Here is a 17,198-nt window from a genome sequence, read left to right as displayed (position 1 = left end):
CACCGTCTTTTGGCCCCCATGTTGGGAGGTAATCTATACATTGTAAATTGAAAACTGGCTCAGTGTAAATTTATGTAAGAGCATGTTTTACAAACAAAAAAGGCATGTCCATGCCCTTGAGAGGCTAACAGTCTAGCAGGTGAAGAGCAGGAAGTGTTCAGGGCCACAGTGGACATCTCTGCGTTGGCATTGGCACTTTCTAAAGAAATGTCTAAGTTCCTGAACTCTGCAGAATATAAACTCAGAAAAGGTTAAGAAGCACCTCCATCCTTCACTATAGTGATCACAAGGGGATCTAGGAAGATTCCCGAAGGGTCTCTTGCTCTCCTGAAGGCTGTGCATGTGCTGGCATGTGACTTCTTCCTAGCCAGCCTTTCCCACCTCAGCAGTGAGTCCTCGAGCTAACAGTTCTACATTGTGGAACTGTCCCTCACTTACCACCAGATTTCACAACAGCAGGTGCTTCAAGAAAGCAAGGCTTTGACATGACCTGCCTGATATGTGATTGTGTGGGTGCCCTCTGCTTCCATAAGAAATCCTATCGCCCCTTCACTTTGACTTCTAAGATTACAAATTCCTTCGCTGTAGAAACTGCACTAGATGGCCAGGTGTGCTGGCTCACACCTGTAATCCCAGCACTTTGGGAGGCTGAGGCCAGTGAATCGCCAGAGGTCAGGTGTTCAAGACCAGCCTGGTCAACGAGGTGAAACCCCATCTCTACTAAAATATATTTTAAAAATTGGTCAGGCACAGTGGCCGGCGCCTGTAATCTCGGCTACTCAGGAGGCTGAGGCAGGAGAATCACTTGAACCTGGGAGGCAGAGCTGAGCCAAGACAGCACCATTGCACTCCAGCCTGGGCAACAAGAGTGGAACTCTCTCTCAAAAATAGAAAAAAAGAAACTGCATTAGATTAGCCCAGGTGGATTTGTTGTCTGCATGCCCACATAAATGAGGCTGCGGCGATTTATGGAAGAACACTGTTCTAAGTCTGAGCTGACAACCATACAGGCTAGTGTTCTTTTCATACTTTTTGCCTCATTTCCTTTTATAAATACCTCCTTTTTAAAAGTTCAATTTAAAATAGTTCTTAAAAGACCTTTGGCAGATGAACGAAAAGAGTAATATAATGTTGCGGATATGAGCTCAGACCCTGGAGTCAGGCCTCCTTGCTTTATATTCAGTCCTGCCACTTCCACACCAAATCACTTAGCTGCTATGTGCCTCAGTTTCCTCATGTGCAAAATGGGTATAATTATAGAATCTCCCTCAAAGGTTGTTGAGAAAATTAAATGAGATGATACTGCAAAAGTACTCTGCCTCCCACCAAGTGAGGGTTCTTCCAAGCAGACAGGCAGTGAGGTTAACTGATTAAATTGTGTTGTATAAAGCATCTAAAACAATCCTTTGAATTTGCATTTCCTGCACTTTGTAATGCAAGGGAAATTTGTCACATTATTAGGTGTAAATCACTTTGCTTCAAATAATATGCGAGGCAACCTATTTTTCTCTACAATTAGGTCATATTATTTAAAAACAAGGGAATTTAAAAGGACATCGCTTTAAATCTTCTGGAAGGTTCTGGAGGGTTTCAACACTTGCTTTGTGTTTGAGGCAAGGGTGATGATGTGGAGCCCCGTCCTTGTGCAGAATAGAACTGCTTGCTTCTTCAGTGCCTCCATCCATTCAGTCGGCTGAGATATGTCGGTCACTTCATTGCATTTGCTTGGGGTTCACAAGCAGGTGGGATCAGCTCCATTAACCCCAGGCAGTCAACAATATTGTATTTCCACTAGCTTGGAGGAGTAATTAACCTGATTGGTTGCATTAATTTCAAGAGGTAAGTCAATTGTTGTTTTAAAGAAACAAAATTTAAAATGCAGCAGCTGATGACATAACAACTGTACCATGGTTTTGTTTAATTTCTGACACTAAACACATATACAACCAAACACGAGTGTGGTATCCACTTAAACACAGAACCCATCTTTGAAACAGCAGTCTGTCCACAAGGAACTGGGTGCCAGCACGAGGGGAACCTTCCTTGTTTTCTTTTAGCATCTCTAAGAACCCAGAGTATTTGAGTAACATACCAGGATTTGCTCAACAAATAATGTTATATATTCAACATGTAAAAGGACCCTTTGTGACTGAATATACCTCTACTTCTGTTTGCCAGTTAGCTCTAGGAATTAAATCAGAAAATTAAACCCACCTTTCTTCCTAAATTAACTTATTTTTATTTTTGGTCAGGTCTATAGAGCTAGAGTGAGAAGAAATAATCATCCTTTCCATGTAAGGTTATTCTAGGAAATATTCAGCATTTGAGATCTGACAACCATTTGACCACCATTTTCCAGTCCCTCTCCTTTTTGACCCAGCGGATAATGGAACACTTGATATTTCCATCAGCAGAGGACGGAAGGAAAAGGCCTGACCTTTGCCCTCTGGCCCGAAGAGGGTTTTGCAAGAAAATCAGCACAGTGTGAGGCAGGAGGAACCTTCTGATAGCTGGCTGTCCTTTTTCCTGGGCCCTTCTGGCCCTGCAAAGATCAAGAGCACTGACCTCTGATTACGTGACCCAAGCAGCTGGTGCTGCAGGCCTGCCTTCTGCACGGCTGCTCCACATGCCTGAGGACACCGCTTCAGAACATTGTTCAGTTCATTATAAGTCTGAACTGAGAACAATATGAGCTCTGGCTGTTGTCAGTTTCCTTTTAATAATCTGAGGCATGCATCCTGTGGATATGTTTATTTCTAAAATTTCTCCATGTCTGTCTTTCTTCCTCCTCCTTTCCCACTTCTGTGTTTTGAGCTTTCCTGTCACGGTCTTTCTGCTTTTTAATCTATTTCCTTTGTCTCTTGTCCTTTCCTCTTTCCAGAGCACACTGGCTTGTCTGATTTCTCCTCAAAATAATCCGGACAGTCCTGAGATCCCTCAGCACCTTGGCTCCCCTCCCTCACCCCCCAGCCTCTAGCTTTCCTACTATAGGAATTTACATTCTTGGCTCACCAGCTCCTTGACCTGTCTTGGAAAGGCACCATCTAAGAGTTCATTCCCCTCAAAAACCTGAAAAACGGCCTTTCAGCAGCCCTGTGATGAAACCTATCCAAGTGAGGAGGTGTTGTTTTGCACAAGCCCAAGGAGCTTTTATGGAACCTTATAAAATGCTGCATTTCCCTCAAACAGGCCTATTTCCTCCACGAGGCTAAAATCGGGCTCTGCTAATTTTCTCTTGTGTTCCTTTCTGGTGCCACCTTCTGATTCAGGAAATTCGGGTCGTTACAGAATCAGACTCAAATCCTACATATTGGACTCTGTGGCACAGATCATTAGTTATGAAATGTTTGGATTTTCTTCTTTTTAAAAAAAAATATATTTCCCCCCTGATAAATGACTGTGAACATAGCAAACTGACACACACACAGATGGATTGCCCACTCTTTGGGGGTTGTTTTTTGTAGTGGTTTTACAGTCATGCTTTTTTGATGATGTTGCCACAGCAGTGAATGAATCTGAATGTATTGACTATCTTGTCCGTAGGTGAATGTCCTATACTCCATAATTCCCAGCCAGTAAGCCAGCTTCCTTCCCTGAGGCCTGAACATCATCACTACCCAACAATCGATGAGCCTCTTCCACCAAGTAAGCTTTAGTTTTTAAAATCTGTGTCTTAACTCTTCCTATCAAGTCTAAGCAGGTCAGTATGAATTTGTTTGTGAACATCTAAAGTCTTTCCCAACTCTGTGCCTTACACTGTTAACAAAAACCAACATGACACCTCCTTTAAAAACCGATGGGATTTTTGGGATCTTTCTGTTTGTTTTTTTTGATTAGTGGTTTCACCGTGTGATCTTGAAGAGATGATACAGTGTTTTCAGCACCTCTCAACTTCTGAAATAGAAAGCATTTCTTTATTAGACTTGACTAGTCTTTGCTAACTGTTCATGACCTTTAAGTCCCAAATTTTATATTTTATATTTAAAATTTGCAGTTCAAGATAGAATAACCCTATTGTTCTCCATTTGATCTGTTACATCACAGGCATCTCCACATATTAAAACAACTTCAACCCACCTGGGCACATGAACTTATACTTTCCTTGCTATAACTTGCATCAATAAGTAATAGCTTCAAATTTCTTCTGCAGTTCCTAGGGGTTGCTAGGCAAAATATCATCTTTAAGATAGAATTCAACGTCATTTCTCCTGCTAACTGTAGTATGTAATTAATAATTATCTAACTAGTCATCTGAACTTGAGAAATTCATTTAATCTCTCAGAGACTTAGTTTTCTCATTTGTAAAATTTTTTAAATGAAGTTTGAATGTCTTCAACTGCTAAATGAAAGGTTTGACCTAGATAGTCTCTAGATGCCATTCTAGCTTTAACCTCATAATACACCATTTAATAAATTTATAGGAAGAAATTGACACTCCAGACATTATTCACATAGCGTCACATATGTTCATGAATTCTAGAACATCTCTGTTTTGGTTTAGACTTATTTTTCAAGCAAAGATAATATTTAAGATTTGGTAGATTTTTACAACTACAAAATCTTTCCAGAATGCAAGGAACCCGTGTTTCTTTACATTCTTTTCCCTGTGCTTACATGAAGCAGTTACAGTTTTCAAAAGGAGAAGTGCTTATTTCTTAATTCATCTATTCTTGGTAATGCGTTGTATTTTACAGGAACGCCACTACTCTATTCAATTGTAATTTGTTGGTGAGAAATCAACAAACATCTTTAATATGTGGACTAATTTAAAGAAACACAATATTTGTTTTTCAGGGGCCAAGCCAAACATCATGTCCTTGAACTTTTGATGCCTGATTTCTTTATTTATACACTGATTTGTGGACATTCCATAAATGAATAGTAAAATTTTAGCATCACTATAAATACTTCCTAGGTAACACTTATTTGAAAAATATGTATAGCATGTTCTCTCCAGGAAAGGGACATGTTCCCGACAACAAATAAACTTTCAGGGCATGAATCTACTTCCAATCTATGCAGTACAGATAACTAGTTATACATGCAAATATTATAAATGATTGTATATAAATTCATTGTAAAAGAATTACTTTATATAAACGACTTTCAAAAATGAAAACAAATTTCTCCAGATAGTTTTCTATTTTCAATCCACATAACATTGGAAGATCTTAGAAAAATTGTTAATGAATCCTACCAATAGAATATTGTTAAATAATCTCAAATAGTCAAGAATTACTTTATTGCTGATACTCATTCAACAAATACTAATTGAATGTTCACCCTGTGCTAGGTACTATTGTTGGTAAGCAAAATAGATAGATTCCTGCCCTCATGGAGCTTACAGTCTAGTCTGGAAGACAGATTACCAAACAATAAAATAGTTAAAAAGGGACTGGACTAGCATATGAGGTGCTATGGAAAAGCAAAAATAGACCAGAGTGAGGGATCTCTGAGAATGTGTGGTGGTGGCTGGTTTGCAATTTTAAACCAAGTGGTGAGAGTAGGCTTCATTGAGAAGGCAACATGTGAGGGTTAAGGGAGTTATCCCTGCGAGTGTTGGGCAGAAAGGGCTTTGCAGGCACAGGGAATGGCCACTGCCAGCCAGGAGGTGGAAACACCCTGGTGGGTTTGAGGAACAAGAGACCAGTGTGTCTGGAGCAGACTGAGGAAGGGAGAAGGCACAGGTGATGTGGTCAGGGACCTAGCAAGGCCCAAACCATGTAGGGCCATGTAAACCACTTAAGGGCTTTGACTTCTACTCTGGATGAAAGCAGGACATTGTAGAGTTTTGAGCAGAGAAGTGACATTGTCTGCCTTAGGTTTTGAAAAGTTTGCCTTGTTTGCTGTGTAGGGAATAAATTGGGAAGAGGAAGGATAGAAGCATGAGATTCAACATAAGATTATGTCTTTATGCAGCGACCCAGGTGACAAACAATGGTAGTTTGGTCCAGGGTGGGAGCAGTGGAGGTGATGAAGAGTGGTCTAATTCTCGACATATATTTTAAAGGAAGATTTGATGACAGATTGGATATGAATGTGAGAGAAAGATAGGTAACAAAAATGACCTAAGAGTTTCAACCTACAAAGATGGAGTTGCCTAACTAATATTAGTTTGCAATCCATCAAAAATTTTAACTTTCTGGATCAAGATTAAATTGAGGTGGGCAGGGAAGGCTGCAGGCAGAGCAGGTTTTGGTGGGATCCAACACTTGGTTTCGATCATCTTATATTTGAGATGTCATCTACGTAGTGATATGAAGAAGAAAATTGGATATGTGATTCTGAAGTTCAAGAGAAAGGTCTAGACTATGAGATAGTATTGCATTTGTTAAAATTGTTCAAAATGTACAGTTGTATAGGTCTTTATTAATATGATAACTAAATATGATGCATTATCAGGTTTTACATTGTTCTTGGACTTTGTGGAGAACATATAATTTAGTGTGCAATAGATGCTTCTGTCACAAGTGAATTGACCTGACCTGCATTTCCATAACTTGCCCCAGCATCATGAAGTTACTGTTTTCAGGTGGCTGTTTAGACAAATTCATGGCATCACAGTGCCGAGCCCTTTAAGTCATGTTGACACCTGAAGTTCCATTTTGAATGTTTTTTCTTTAATCACAAAATATGTAAAAGTAAATTCTTTACAAAGCAACCCAGAAAACATGTTCATAATTTCTGATTGCACTTAGCTATTATTTTCTGAATATATATAAGTATATAATTAGCACAATACATTCCAGATATTTAATGTATTGACAAAAGAGCCCAGCTGTTGGGCTTACCACACTTTTCCATGAGGAATTGAAATGTGTGGTGATAGATTATCATTATTGCAGCTTCATGTTCTGGCTTTTCCCCTTAATTTATAAAACCCAACCTTCATCTGTGAAGGAGTCCTTTCTTTACTGTAGGTTCCTGGAGGGCAGGGTCATGTGTCACTCAGCTCTGTGTCCACAGGACGTGGCATGGTCTTCTAGTTCAGACTCAGTGCTGCACAGTTTGTTGAATTTTAAATTACATAGTGCTCTTCAAAGACTAATGCTCATTTTTTGTTGGATAACAGTCATGTTGGATTGAAGAAAAATAATTGTCCTATTGCTTTTACTAATATTAGTTGGATCCATCAAAATTTTTAACTTTCTGAATCAAGATTAATTACCTAGTAATCATATGTATACACAATTTCATCCATGAGCTAATTACCATTTACACCTGACACTTGACAGCTGGATTATCATTAGATAATCATTAGATCGACTTTAATCAAAACCTCCTAGGACATATTTATACAATCTGCCTACATCTTTCCTTCAATTTGTCTTATAAATTGAATTGGTGTTTAGGGGTTTTCACTGGGCATTATTTGACAGTCCGTCAGGTCAGACATAAGCCGTAATGCATTATTTGACAATCTGTCAGGTCAGACATAAGTCATAATGCCACAAACAGATACACTATATACATATAAAACCATAAATATGCCAAATATATTTTTCCCTTAAAAAATTGAGAGTTGCTATGTCATTACCTGAATGATAAGTTTTCAATGGAACTGTCAATATCTGATCTACTCCCAAAAGCTATGGCTTTTCTCACTTAAAAGGCTGGAGGGTTTCCTTCCCTTTGCAGTCATTTTTGCTTTTTCTTCTTTAGTCTCGAGCATTTTCAGCATAACTTTATCACAGTGCTGCTATTTCCACAATGTGATGTGTGGCTCTTAAAGCTTTGCCCATCTCTGTACAGCAGATACTGCTCTTCTCTGTTGCGCTCAGATGTGAACTCATTGCTTCCAGCTCTTTTCCACCCACCTCACCCCACCTCAGCCCCTGCATGTACGATGTAGTGAATCATCCATGCTTCCACCTTTTCGTTTTCTCGTTTTGTTTTATTTTGTTTTTAATTTGGGAAGGGAACTTTTTTTTTTTAATCTCAGGCTCCCTCTACTGTTTGGGATGGTTATTTATCAACAAAAGCATACTTCCTAGTTACTGGTTTGGTTTGGTTTGGTGGCCAGAGATATTTGACAGCTGCAGGTTGAATATGCACTGTTAATTAACAACTTATCAAAAGGCTGTTTTGAAGCCCTAAGAATCATTTTCTTCCATTCACCCACTCAGAAGGAAAGGCAGTTAAGTTTGCCAAATATAAGACAGAGGTCATCCAAATTCGCAGAACCAGGATTTTAAAACAGTAGTTAAAACTGGTTTTCATCTGAGGGCCACTTTCCACTGAACCTAATTGCCCTCTCTTAAATTTAACAAAGAGAGGGTTCTCCAGCATCACAATGTAAACTCCTACCGGAGGATGCTCCAATCTTCCACGGCTGTCATTTGAGTAACCAACAAGTATGACAGTGAGAATGTACATATCTAAAGAAATAAATTAATTAAACATTAGACTTCCTCTTTAGAAATTATTAGAATTTTGGCCAGATATGGTGGCTCATGTCTGTAATCCCAGCACTTTGGGAGGCCAAGGCAGGCAGATCACCTGAGGTCAGGAGTTCGAGACAAGCCTGGCCAACCATGGCCAACATGGTGAAACCCCGTCTTTACTAAAAATACAAAAATTAGCCAGACATGGTGGTGGGCACCTGTAATCCCAGCTACTCAGGAAGCTGAATCAGGAGAATTGCTTAAACCCAGGATGCATAGGTTGTAGTGAGCCGAGATCACACCACTGCACTCCAGCCCGTGCACTCCAGCCTGGGTGACAGAACAAGACTCCATCTAAAAAAAAAAGAAAATTATTAGAATTTTAACATAGGTCTTGATCAAGGAACCACAGCTACTATTTAATATGGCTGAGCAGAGAGTCTGAGTTCATTAAATTGTTTTCTGAGCTCCTGAGTTCATGCCAGTGCCCCAGAAGTTGTGGCAGGTGCTGTGGACAGGGTCTGGCCTGCTGCCATGAACCAACGGTGAGTTCTACCTGCAGAAGACCTGGAAGTGGTATGTGTTTCACATGGGTCAGTGGTTTGTCCTTGATTTTTCTTTTTGCCTTTTTATTAAAACTAGACTGGGAAGCTCGAATTGACAGCCATGGGCGGGTCTTTTATGTGGACCACGTGAACCGCACAACCACCTGGCAGCGTCCCACGGCAGCAGCCACCCCGGACGGCATGCGGAGATCGGGGTCCATCCAGCAGATGGAGCAACTCAACAGGCGGTTGGTGATCAGTATGCAATGAGCTCCCCTAAACCACAGTGAAAGGAGAATGGCAGCTAGAGACTCTCCCCTTACACTTTTCTGCCCAGATGGTGTAGGGAGACTTGAAAGTAATTAAGTACCTTAAGAAACCTGTTCCTAGTAAGTACTTGGAAAGTTAAATTTAGAATTTGTTGGCAAGACACAAGTTATGCTTGAGTGTCATTTAAGTTCAGATGGGAAATCCTCTGAACTTCTTAATGGCCTAGGCTCAAAAACAGGAGTTCTTAACAAGGGTGGGTGTATCCCTCTCTGCTGGGATGTTCACCAAGGACATCAGTGTTCCTTGAACTTTCCAGGCACTCTATCCAAATGATACATGGATACACATTTTTCTAGCAGACTGGTCCATACACATCACATAGTTCTCAAAAGGATTCAGACCTCAGTTAAGAACATTCCAAGGACAGGTTTCATAAGAAGACTAAAAGCTGCCTGGAGAAGAAACTGTCTCATAAATCACCATGTGCATTCCTACGCTGGTCCCATAATTGATATATGTCCATCAGTAATAATCATTGAAAAACCTTCATCTTAGAAAAAGAAATGTTTAAAAATATTTTTGAGAATTATTTTGTTGAAAAATTAGGCCCTCTCTATTAAACTTGTAAAGATGTTATTTTATTTTTAACCTGCAAACTAAGTCTTAAACCATATCAGGCTTAAACAGTGAGCCATTCATGTCAGAGGTGATGCCGTAAACTAGTATAGAGCATTCTCCCTGACATCTTGCTCTTTAAGACTGGGGTGGTAGCTTCAGGATACTTTTAATCACCAGGAATGTAAACTGAGCCTTCCTCAGTTGAAATTGCACCCACATGCTGTCTTGCTTTCATGTCAGGTATGAAGGTGAAGGAAAAGCTGAGAAAGACTAAAAAGAATGAAGAACTGGGTTTGTGGAACACACCTACTGATAGCAAATGCCTTTGAAACTTAATTGTTATCTGCCAGGAAAAAAAGGGAGAGAAACAATTTAGTCCTATTTAAAACACACAGGGCCCGGGCACAATGGCCCACCCCTGTAAACCCAGCACTTTGAGAGGCCAAGGCACGAGGATCATTTGAAATCAGGAGTGCGAGACCAGCCTAGCCAACATGGTGAAACCCATCTCTACTAAAAATACAAAAAAAATAGCTGGGGGTGGTGGCAGTTGCCCGTAATCTCAGCTATTCGGGAGGCTGAGGCAGGAGAATCACTTGAACCTGGGAGGTGGAGGTTGCAGTGAACCGAGATTGCACTGCTGGGTGACAGAGTAAGACTTTATCTCAAAACAAAACAAAACAAAACAAAACATGGAAACAAAAAAAAAAAAAACAAACTTCTGGCTACTATTGTACACAGAGGAGCATGCTTTAGGTGAAAATCACTAGAACGTTCTTTCATTGCTTGAGCATTTGGAAGACATTTGCTTTCCAGTTTTCCCTATCAGCAGCTGAGTGTTTAAGTCATTAACGAGAACCATGAAAGACTTGTGTTGGCAGCACACTTTACAATCATTCCCAACCTAGCAAAGCATGTTAAAGGGAAGAACTCCTGATAACCCAAATGGACCACAAATCCATGGGAGAGTCCTTTCATGGTGATTGCAACAAGACCCTCTTGAAATGTAAAAAAAATCTGAAAATGTAAAAGACACAGTAAGCTCATTTTACATAGAGATCCTATTGTGATTCCATAGGCAGAAGTTAGCCCCTAGGTCTGTCTTGCCAAAACTGATAAGCTTCCATTGTTTAGCAGGCTGAGAAACGGGAAGGCATCATCAGGCTGTATTTATGCAAGGTGCTGTTTTGAACAACAACCAAAGCAAGACAATGAATCTGCATCAGAAGGAAGCACCTTGACCTATGGCATAACTATCCATGAAGTTTATCAGGGTGATCAGCTTGCATAATACAAAAATTAGGCCAAATCCGTCCTGAACCAGGTCTCCAAATAAGTTTTGTAGCCTTTGATATGTAAATTCCTGTGCCCTCCAGTGGAGGTGAACATGCTGGGAGAGGCAGCTGGACTTTGCCGAATAGGAAGTTGCATTTGCTACATCCATCTGGACAGATAAAAGAAAAGGAATTTAGCAGTTTGAGAAGGTACTTATTTCTAGTGAAAAAATATACCTAGGGAAGATCAGATAACCTTCAGATAAATATCTGAGCTTTTCCATACTTATCTTAATCTATTGCTTTCAAGTATTTAAAACTTTTTGTGATTTTGCATGGTAACAGGCAGCCCCAGAAAGTGCACTTCCAGTCTTCTATCCATCTCACGTTCGGCCACACACAAGGTCATTTTTTTGATAACCCACAGTTATCTGGAGAAATTTACAATGCTTACTGGCTCACAACCACGTGGAAGCATTATTCAGTGTTTCAAGGCATTTTCCTTGAGCCTAGCCAAATGATTGAAAATTAAATGTGTTTGTGCAAGGAGACAGACATTGGGAAGTGCAGAGGACACAACAGCCATGTGTAAGCTTGTGTGGTAGGTCGCAGTGACCATGAGCCAACTCGGCCGATCCCCAGACGCGGCACAGTCTTCCAGGCCTTTAGGGCTTGGCCACATGCTCCCACTGCGGGAAAGTGCCTCACTGCCTGCTTCCCACCTGAAACACATCTGGTTCTATAGGCCTGACTCAATGTCATGTGCCCCGGAGCACCATCCCAGAATCCCCTACACAGAGCCAGGGACTTCCTCCCCTACAGCCTCCGGAATATGCCTGCTTCTGTGCCAGAGCCTTACTCTTCTTTCTACCCCTTTCTGCCCCCAGCGCCTAGTGTGGGGCCGGAAGTTTAATAGGACTCAGCACAAGATTGTTTCCTGAATTAATTCCTATACTTTCAGAATGTCCAGAGTTAATGAACTCTACTTTCACAAATATTTACTGAAAAACAGAAAATATAAAGATGTATTTTTATTTTAAATAATCAACTAAAGTTTGATTTTTAAATTATTTGTATAGAGTTATGATAATTTAAGGGAAATAGAAGTTTTAAATAGAAAAAAGTGATCTACACTCTAACTATCCCAAGGATTATTTAGCTTTCTTTTCTTTTTCTTTTTTTTTTTTTTTTGAGATGAACTCTGGCTCAGTCACCTGGGCTGGAGTGCAGTGGCGCAATCTCAGCTCACTGCAACCTCTGCCTCCTGGGTTCAAGCAATTCTCCTGCCTCAGCCTCCCCAGGAGTTGGGACTACAGGCACGTGCCACCACATCTGGCAAATTTCTGCATTTTTGGTAGAGACAGGGTCTCACCATGGTGGCCATGCAGGTCTCAAACTACTGGCCTCAAGTGATCTACCTGTCTTACCATCTGACAGTGCTGGGATTACAGACATGAGCCACTGCACCCAGCCAAGTTCGCTTTTTTAAAACATGTAGCCATCTTCAATTTCCATATGCATGCACAATCCTTACATGGTCACAACGGTGATATGTAGTTAATTTCATATTCTTTTTTCACTTACAAAACTCTAAGCATTTCAAATTGCTGCAAAGTCTTCAGATTAACATGTAATTGCTCATATAGTATTCCACTGAATGGCCAAAGTCTAGTTAACCTAATTTCATATTGTTGAATGTTTTGCTTCTTGCTTTTGTCACTGTTTTTGTCACAGGGGCCCACTAAGTATTAAGATTGCCTTGTAGTGGAGGGTTTCTTTAGGATTCTCTTCCCCAAAGAGTAGGCCAAGGTAGATAAATGTGAATTTGGTATTTGGTATTGTAGCAGGAGCGGCCTCGGGAAACAACAGATCTCTCAGACACTGAATACAGGAGGAAGGAGTTTATTTGGCCGGGAGCAAGGTAGCATATTTGCCTAATAGCCAAGCTCACCTAACAAAGGAAGGTTCCTTCTTTATATAGGCTTATACTTTAGATGTTACACGTGGAAGAATCTTAGGTTTATAGCTTAACATATGAAAAGGGTCTCAGTTTACAGTCTTAGGAATTACATATGAAGAGGGCTTCGGTTTACAGTCTTAGGAATGAAAAAGGGAAGTTTACAGTCTTAGGAATGAAAAGGGGAAGTTGATCTGAGATGCCTGGGTCTCCCTCTTCAGTATCAATGCCAAACTTTCTTCATTAGACATTGTGATTCTAGGGGTTTACTCCGCCAACAGCCACAGCTTCACTTCCATCTCATCTTTTGGTTTGTTTTTGTTGATTTAAGAGGTGCTCCTGGTATTCTGATACCACTTACATTTCACTTGCTGGAGCAAGGGTCAACTTGTTTTCCATAAGCTTTCCTTTAGTAACAATAGTTTCTCCCATGTGAAATGTCTGTTTTTCAGCTTTTGAAGAGGGGTGAGGTTATTTAGTTGGCTCATTGGTTTTGCTTGATTTTGGAGGACTTTTTCTTTTTTTCCTTGTTTGGGGTGTGTGTATGTGTGTCTGTCTGTCCATTTACAAATTATCTATTTCAGTTGACTTTCTAGCTAATTTTCATGAGCCTTTTATATACCATAAATATTTAATATTTTGCTACAAAAAAAATGGAGGGGGACTTTGATGGATAATTCTTGAAGAAATAGGAGAGAGCTGCCTGTCTCTCCTGTTTAAAGCTGGGGGAGCTCTGAGGCTGCAGTCCTGCCCTGTGAGACTGAGACCCTCCTCAAGCCACTGTGTGTCCTGCTTCCCCAAACTGCCTCTGTGCTTCAGCAGAGGTCAGACGTGGGGTTGAATTCAGGATTTGAGGCTGTTGACTTAGGAAGGCCTGAGACAACCAAGGTCCAGCTGAGGACATGTGAAGTAGGTCATGACATTGCTGACATTATCCTCATCAAATAAGATCAGATTTACTCATAATGCTCTGCTGTGGTCACTGCACATTGGGAATGAAATAAGAGGCTACAACTTGACTTTTGTGTAAGCCCTGTTCCAGGCATCTGTTGCTAAGTAAAACCACACCAAATGTAGTGGCATAAAACAACCCCAAGCATTTCTTCTTACCATGATTTCTCATGGTTCTGGTTTGACTGGGCCCAACTAGGCAGTTCTCTCCAGGGATATCGCCTGGTTGCAGTCAGAGGGTGGCCAGGCCTGGAGACTTGCATATTAGGAGCTTGATGCTGGCTGTTGGCTGGGCCTCTCAGCCAGGACACCTGCACAGAGACTTTCCATGTCGCCTGGGCCGCCTCAGAGCATGGCTGCCAAGATCCATCACAAAGTGTTACTAACTCTATTAGTCAAGGTAGTTGAAGGGGACATGGATTCTATCTTTTAAAGGAGAGGAATACACTTCTGGAAGAGCATGTGGGTCTAAAAATATCGTTGAGCCATTTTGAGAAACTCAGTCTGCCATAAGGCATTCAGGGAATCCTCCCAGTAGCAGCTGCCTTAGCTTTGGCAGGCCCCATTCCCTACCTTGGTCAAGGTCACAGGCTTGGGCAGCTTCTCACTGGCACCCCCTGCTCTCCTGCCACAGCTGCATTCCCTGAGTCCCCAGGAGGGAGAAGATCGCAGAGGGCCGTCCTTCACCATCCATCACCTCTTCACAACCTCTCACCACAGATATACAGGGTGGTGAATCGCCACAAATATTTCTCACTATAATTCCACCACCACTCAGCTCATCACCCCCTTCCACATTTTGCTCTAAGAGGCCTGCTCAGGAAATGCCTTGCGGTAACCACTACAGGCAAAGGTGGCTTCTGAAAGGTGTCAGAAGTGAGTGGGGGTCTCTCCAGATAAAACAAAACTGAAAGAAAGCCCTTAGGCCAGTAGTTCTCAAACCTAGATATAAATAATACTTCCTAAAGAAGTCGTGCAGGTTTTTATTTGCTTCAGTTTCTGTAATTTTAACAATCACTCAGATGATGCTCTTGCAAATGGCCTGAAAACTACAGTGAGAAAGCTTTCCTCTGTAAGGTCAAGGAAAGAGAGGGGCACTGGTCTGCAAAAATCCTGCCACAGTGGAGCCTCATCTGTGTGGCAAGCGACCCCGCGCGTTCCCACCTGGGATTGCGCTTGGAGATTGGCTATTCCCTGCTACCTAGTCTCTCATCCTCCTCTTCATCCCCTTCCTCCACCTCCTCGTTGCTTTCCTGGAGACAAAAAGTTTCCAGGAAAGTCTCCAGCGTAGGCTGTTGCAGGAGCCCCCAGCTGCTCTCCACAGTCCAGACTCTTCTCCTCCAATGCATTCTCCACTCTGATACTGGGTGATCAATCTCCATGTACATCTGGCCCTGCCTGTTTTTTTAGCAGCCACCCATCACCAAGAGCAATGGTTCACTCTCAAGGTTGATCCCGGGGCCAGCAGCATCAGGATCACCTGGGACCTCCTCAGAAATGTACATTCTAAAAAAAAAAAGAAAAGAAAAGAAAAAAGAAATGCACATTCTTGGACCCTACTCCAAACCTGCTGAATCAGAGACTCTGGGGGTGGGGCTGGGAGTCTGCGTTTTAACTCCTGTGGGTGATTCTGCGCAGCTCAGGTTGGGGAACCTGTGGCCTACAGAATAACACCCCGCCTACTGCAGGGCGGCCTCTGGGGCTCCCTCCTCTCTCTCCACTGGTCTCCTGGCCCTGACTGCTGCCCATATGACCTGATGATGCCACTGCCAGGCTTCTCAGGGGTCCCCAAGAGTGGCCTGCTTTTGAACATGCTGTTTCTCTTCTGAAACGTTCTTTCCCAACAAGCTCCCCAACAAACTCATACTCCAGGTTCACAATTTATAAACCTTGGGAGTCTCCTCGTCTGTGTCCCGCACATGTCTTGCCTGTCTACGACAGCCTTTCACCTGGCTGGAGTTATGGCTTCCGTCCCATTCCCCTTTTGTTACATCTCGACTGTGTGTTTAAAGGGCAATGTCATATTCTAACCCTCTCTTCGATCTGAAAGTCCAGCACAGAGCCTACACATATTGGGAGGGTTAGGAAATATTTAGTACTTGGCAAGGTGGCTAGCTGGCTGGCCAAATGACTAAATCCCCAACATGAGAAGAAAAATAAGCCTTTGAATAAGCAGAAAACATTTATTTATTTGCCAGAATGCTATTAGGTATAATATTTCCACAACATTTGCCCCATCGTATCAATTACCTATCAAATAAAAGTGAGTAGGATTGCCAGTCCCGTTTGTAGACTCATTACAATAATGGGGAGGTAATTTGATATCTTAGTTGTAGCATTTTAGTTTACTTCCCATACCCTTATTTTAGACTTGGGCTGATTTTGTTTAATGCAGGGCACAGGCTGTTTTGCATGATTAGTTATTTGTATTGATTTTTTTAAAGTCACCATATTGAAAATCATCATAGCGTATAAAACAAAAAGAACTTGTATCATCTTAGAGATACTTGTTTTGCTAATTGCTCTGGCTACCTTGTGGGAATTTTAAGCATTTCTTTCCTGACATTCAAGACAGTTCTTTACACATTTCTCCAATTATCTGATTCAGTGTATTGGACCCCAACGAGCAAACCAAAGTTAACTCTTGTCTTTCCATTTTCTGATGCAAAGGTATCAAAATATTCAGCGAACCATTGCAACAGAGAGGACTGACGAAGATTCTGGCAGCCAAAGCTGTGAGCAAGCCCCAGCAGGAGGAGGCGGAGGTGGAGGGAGTGACTCAGAAGCCGAATCTTCCCAGTCCAGCTTAGGTATTGAAGGAGGGGTCCCCGCAACCTGTGATGGCTTCCAGGGGCTGTGTGACAGAGGACTGCAAGCCACTCACCCTGCCTCGTGCAGAACAATGTACCCAGAGTGAAGAGAGTGGAGGAGAGAGGCATGCCTGGTGCCCATAGGGGAAAGCAGTCAGAACAAACTTCCCACCAGGAAACAGGAGAAGTGACCATGGTGAAGGAAACACCATCACCCTGGCATGGGGATCTGGAGACAGGAAACAAATGAATTCTGGGGATAGAGCTGAGTTTGCTATTGTGCTTGTGAAGCAAGGCAACTTTGTCAGTGGCTCAATCATGTATTGTTAAGTAAATGTATTTGTTGGTGTCCTAAGGATTTTTCCACTTATAAATAAAACATGCAATAA

The 17,198-nt window shown here is 41.7% G+C and overlaps 1 protein-coding gene across 10 annotated transcripts in view; it reads left to right on the top strand.

Moving 5' to 3' along the window:
- HECW1 (HECT, C2 and WW domain containing E3 ubiquitin protein ligase 1) overlaps positions 1–17,198 on the top strand; it is a 453,917-nt gene that overhangs the window by 337,440 nt on the left and 99,279 nt on the right. For 7 of the 10 annotated variants that reach the window (XM_017515382.2, XM_017515378.2, XM_017515381.2 and 4 more), the window contains 3 exons: positions 3,544–3,645; positions 9,027–9,177; positions 16,670–16,809. In XM_017515382.2, coding sequence (XP_017370871.1) covers positions 3,544–3,645; positions 9,027–9,177; positions 16,670–16,809 — 393 coding nt within the window. The remainder of the gene's footprint in view (positions 1–3,543; positions 3,646–9,026; positions 9,178–16,669; positions 16,810–17,198) is intronic. The other 3 variants (XM_017515385.2, XM_037733811.1, XM_037733810.1) reach the window with 1 other exon arrangement.

This window comes from Cebus imitator, unplaced genomic scaffold, assembly GCF_001604975.1.
Source record: "Cebus imitator isolate Cc_AM_T3 unplaced genomic scaffold, Cebus_imitator-1.0 Scaffold548, whole genome shotgun sequence".
In the NCBI taxonomy this organism is placed as follows: domain Eukaryota; kingdom Metazoa; phylum Chordata; class Mammalia; order Primates; family Cebidae; genus Cebus; species Cebus imitator.
Note: the sequence above shows the minus strand (reverse complement) of the source record. Positions and strands in the feature narration are given on the sequence as shown.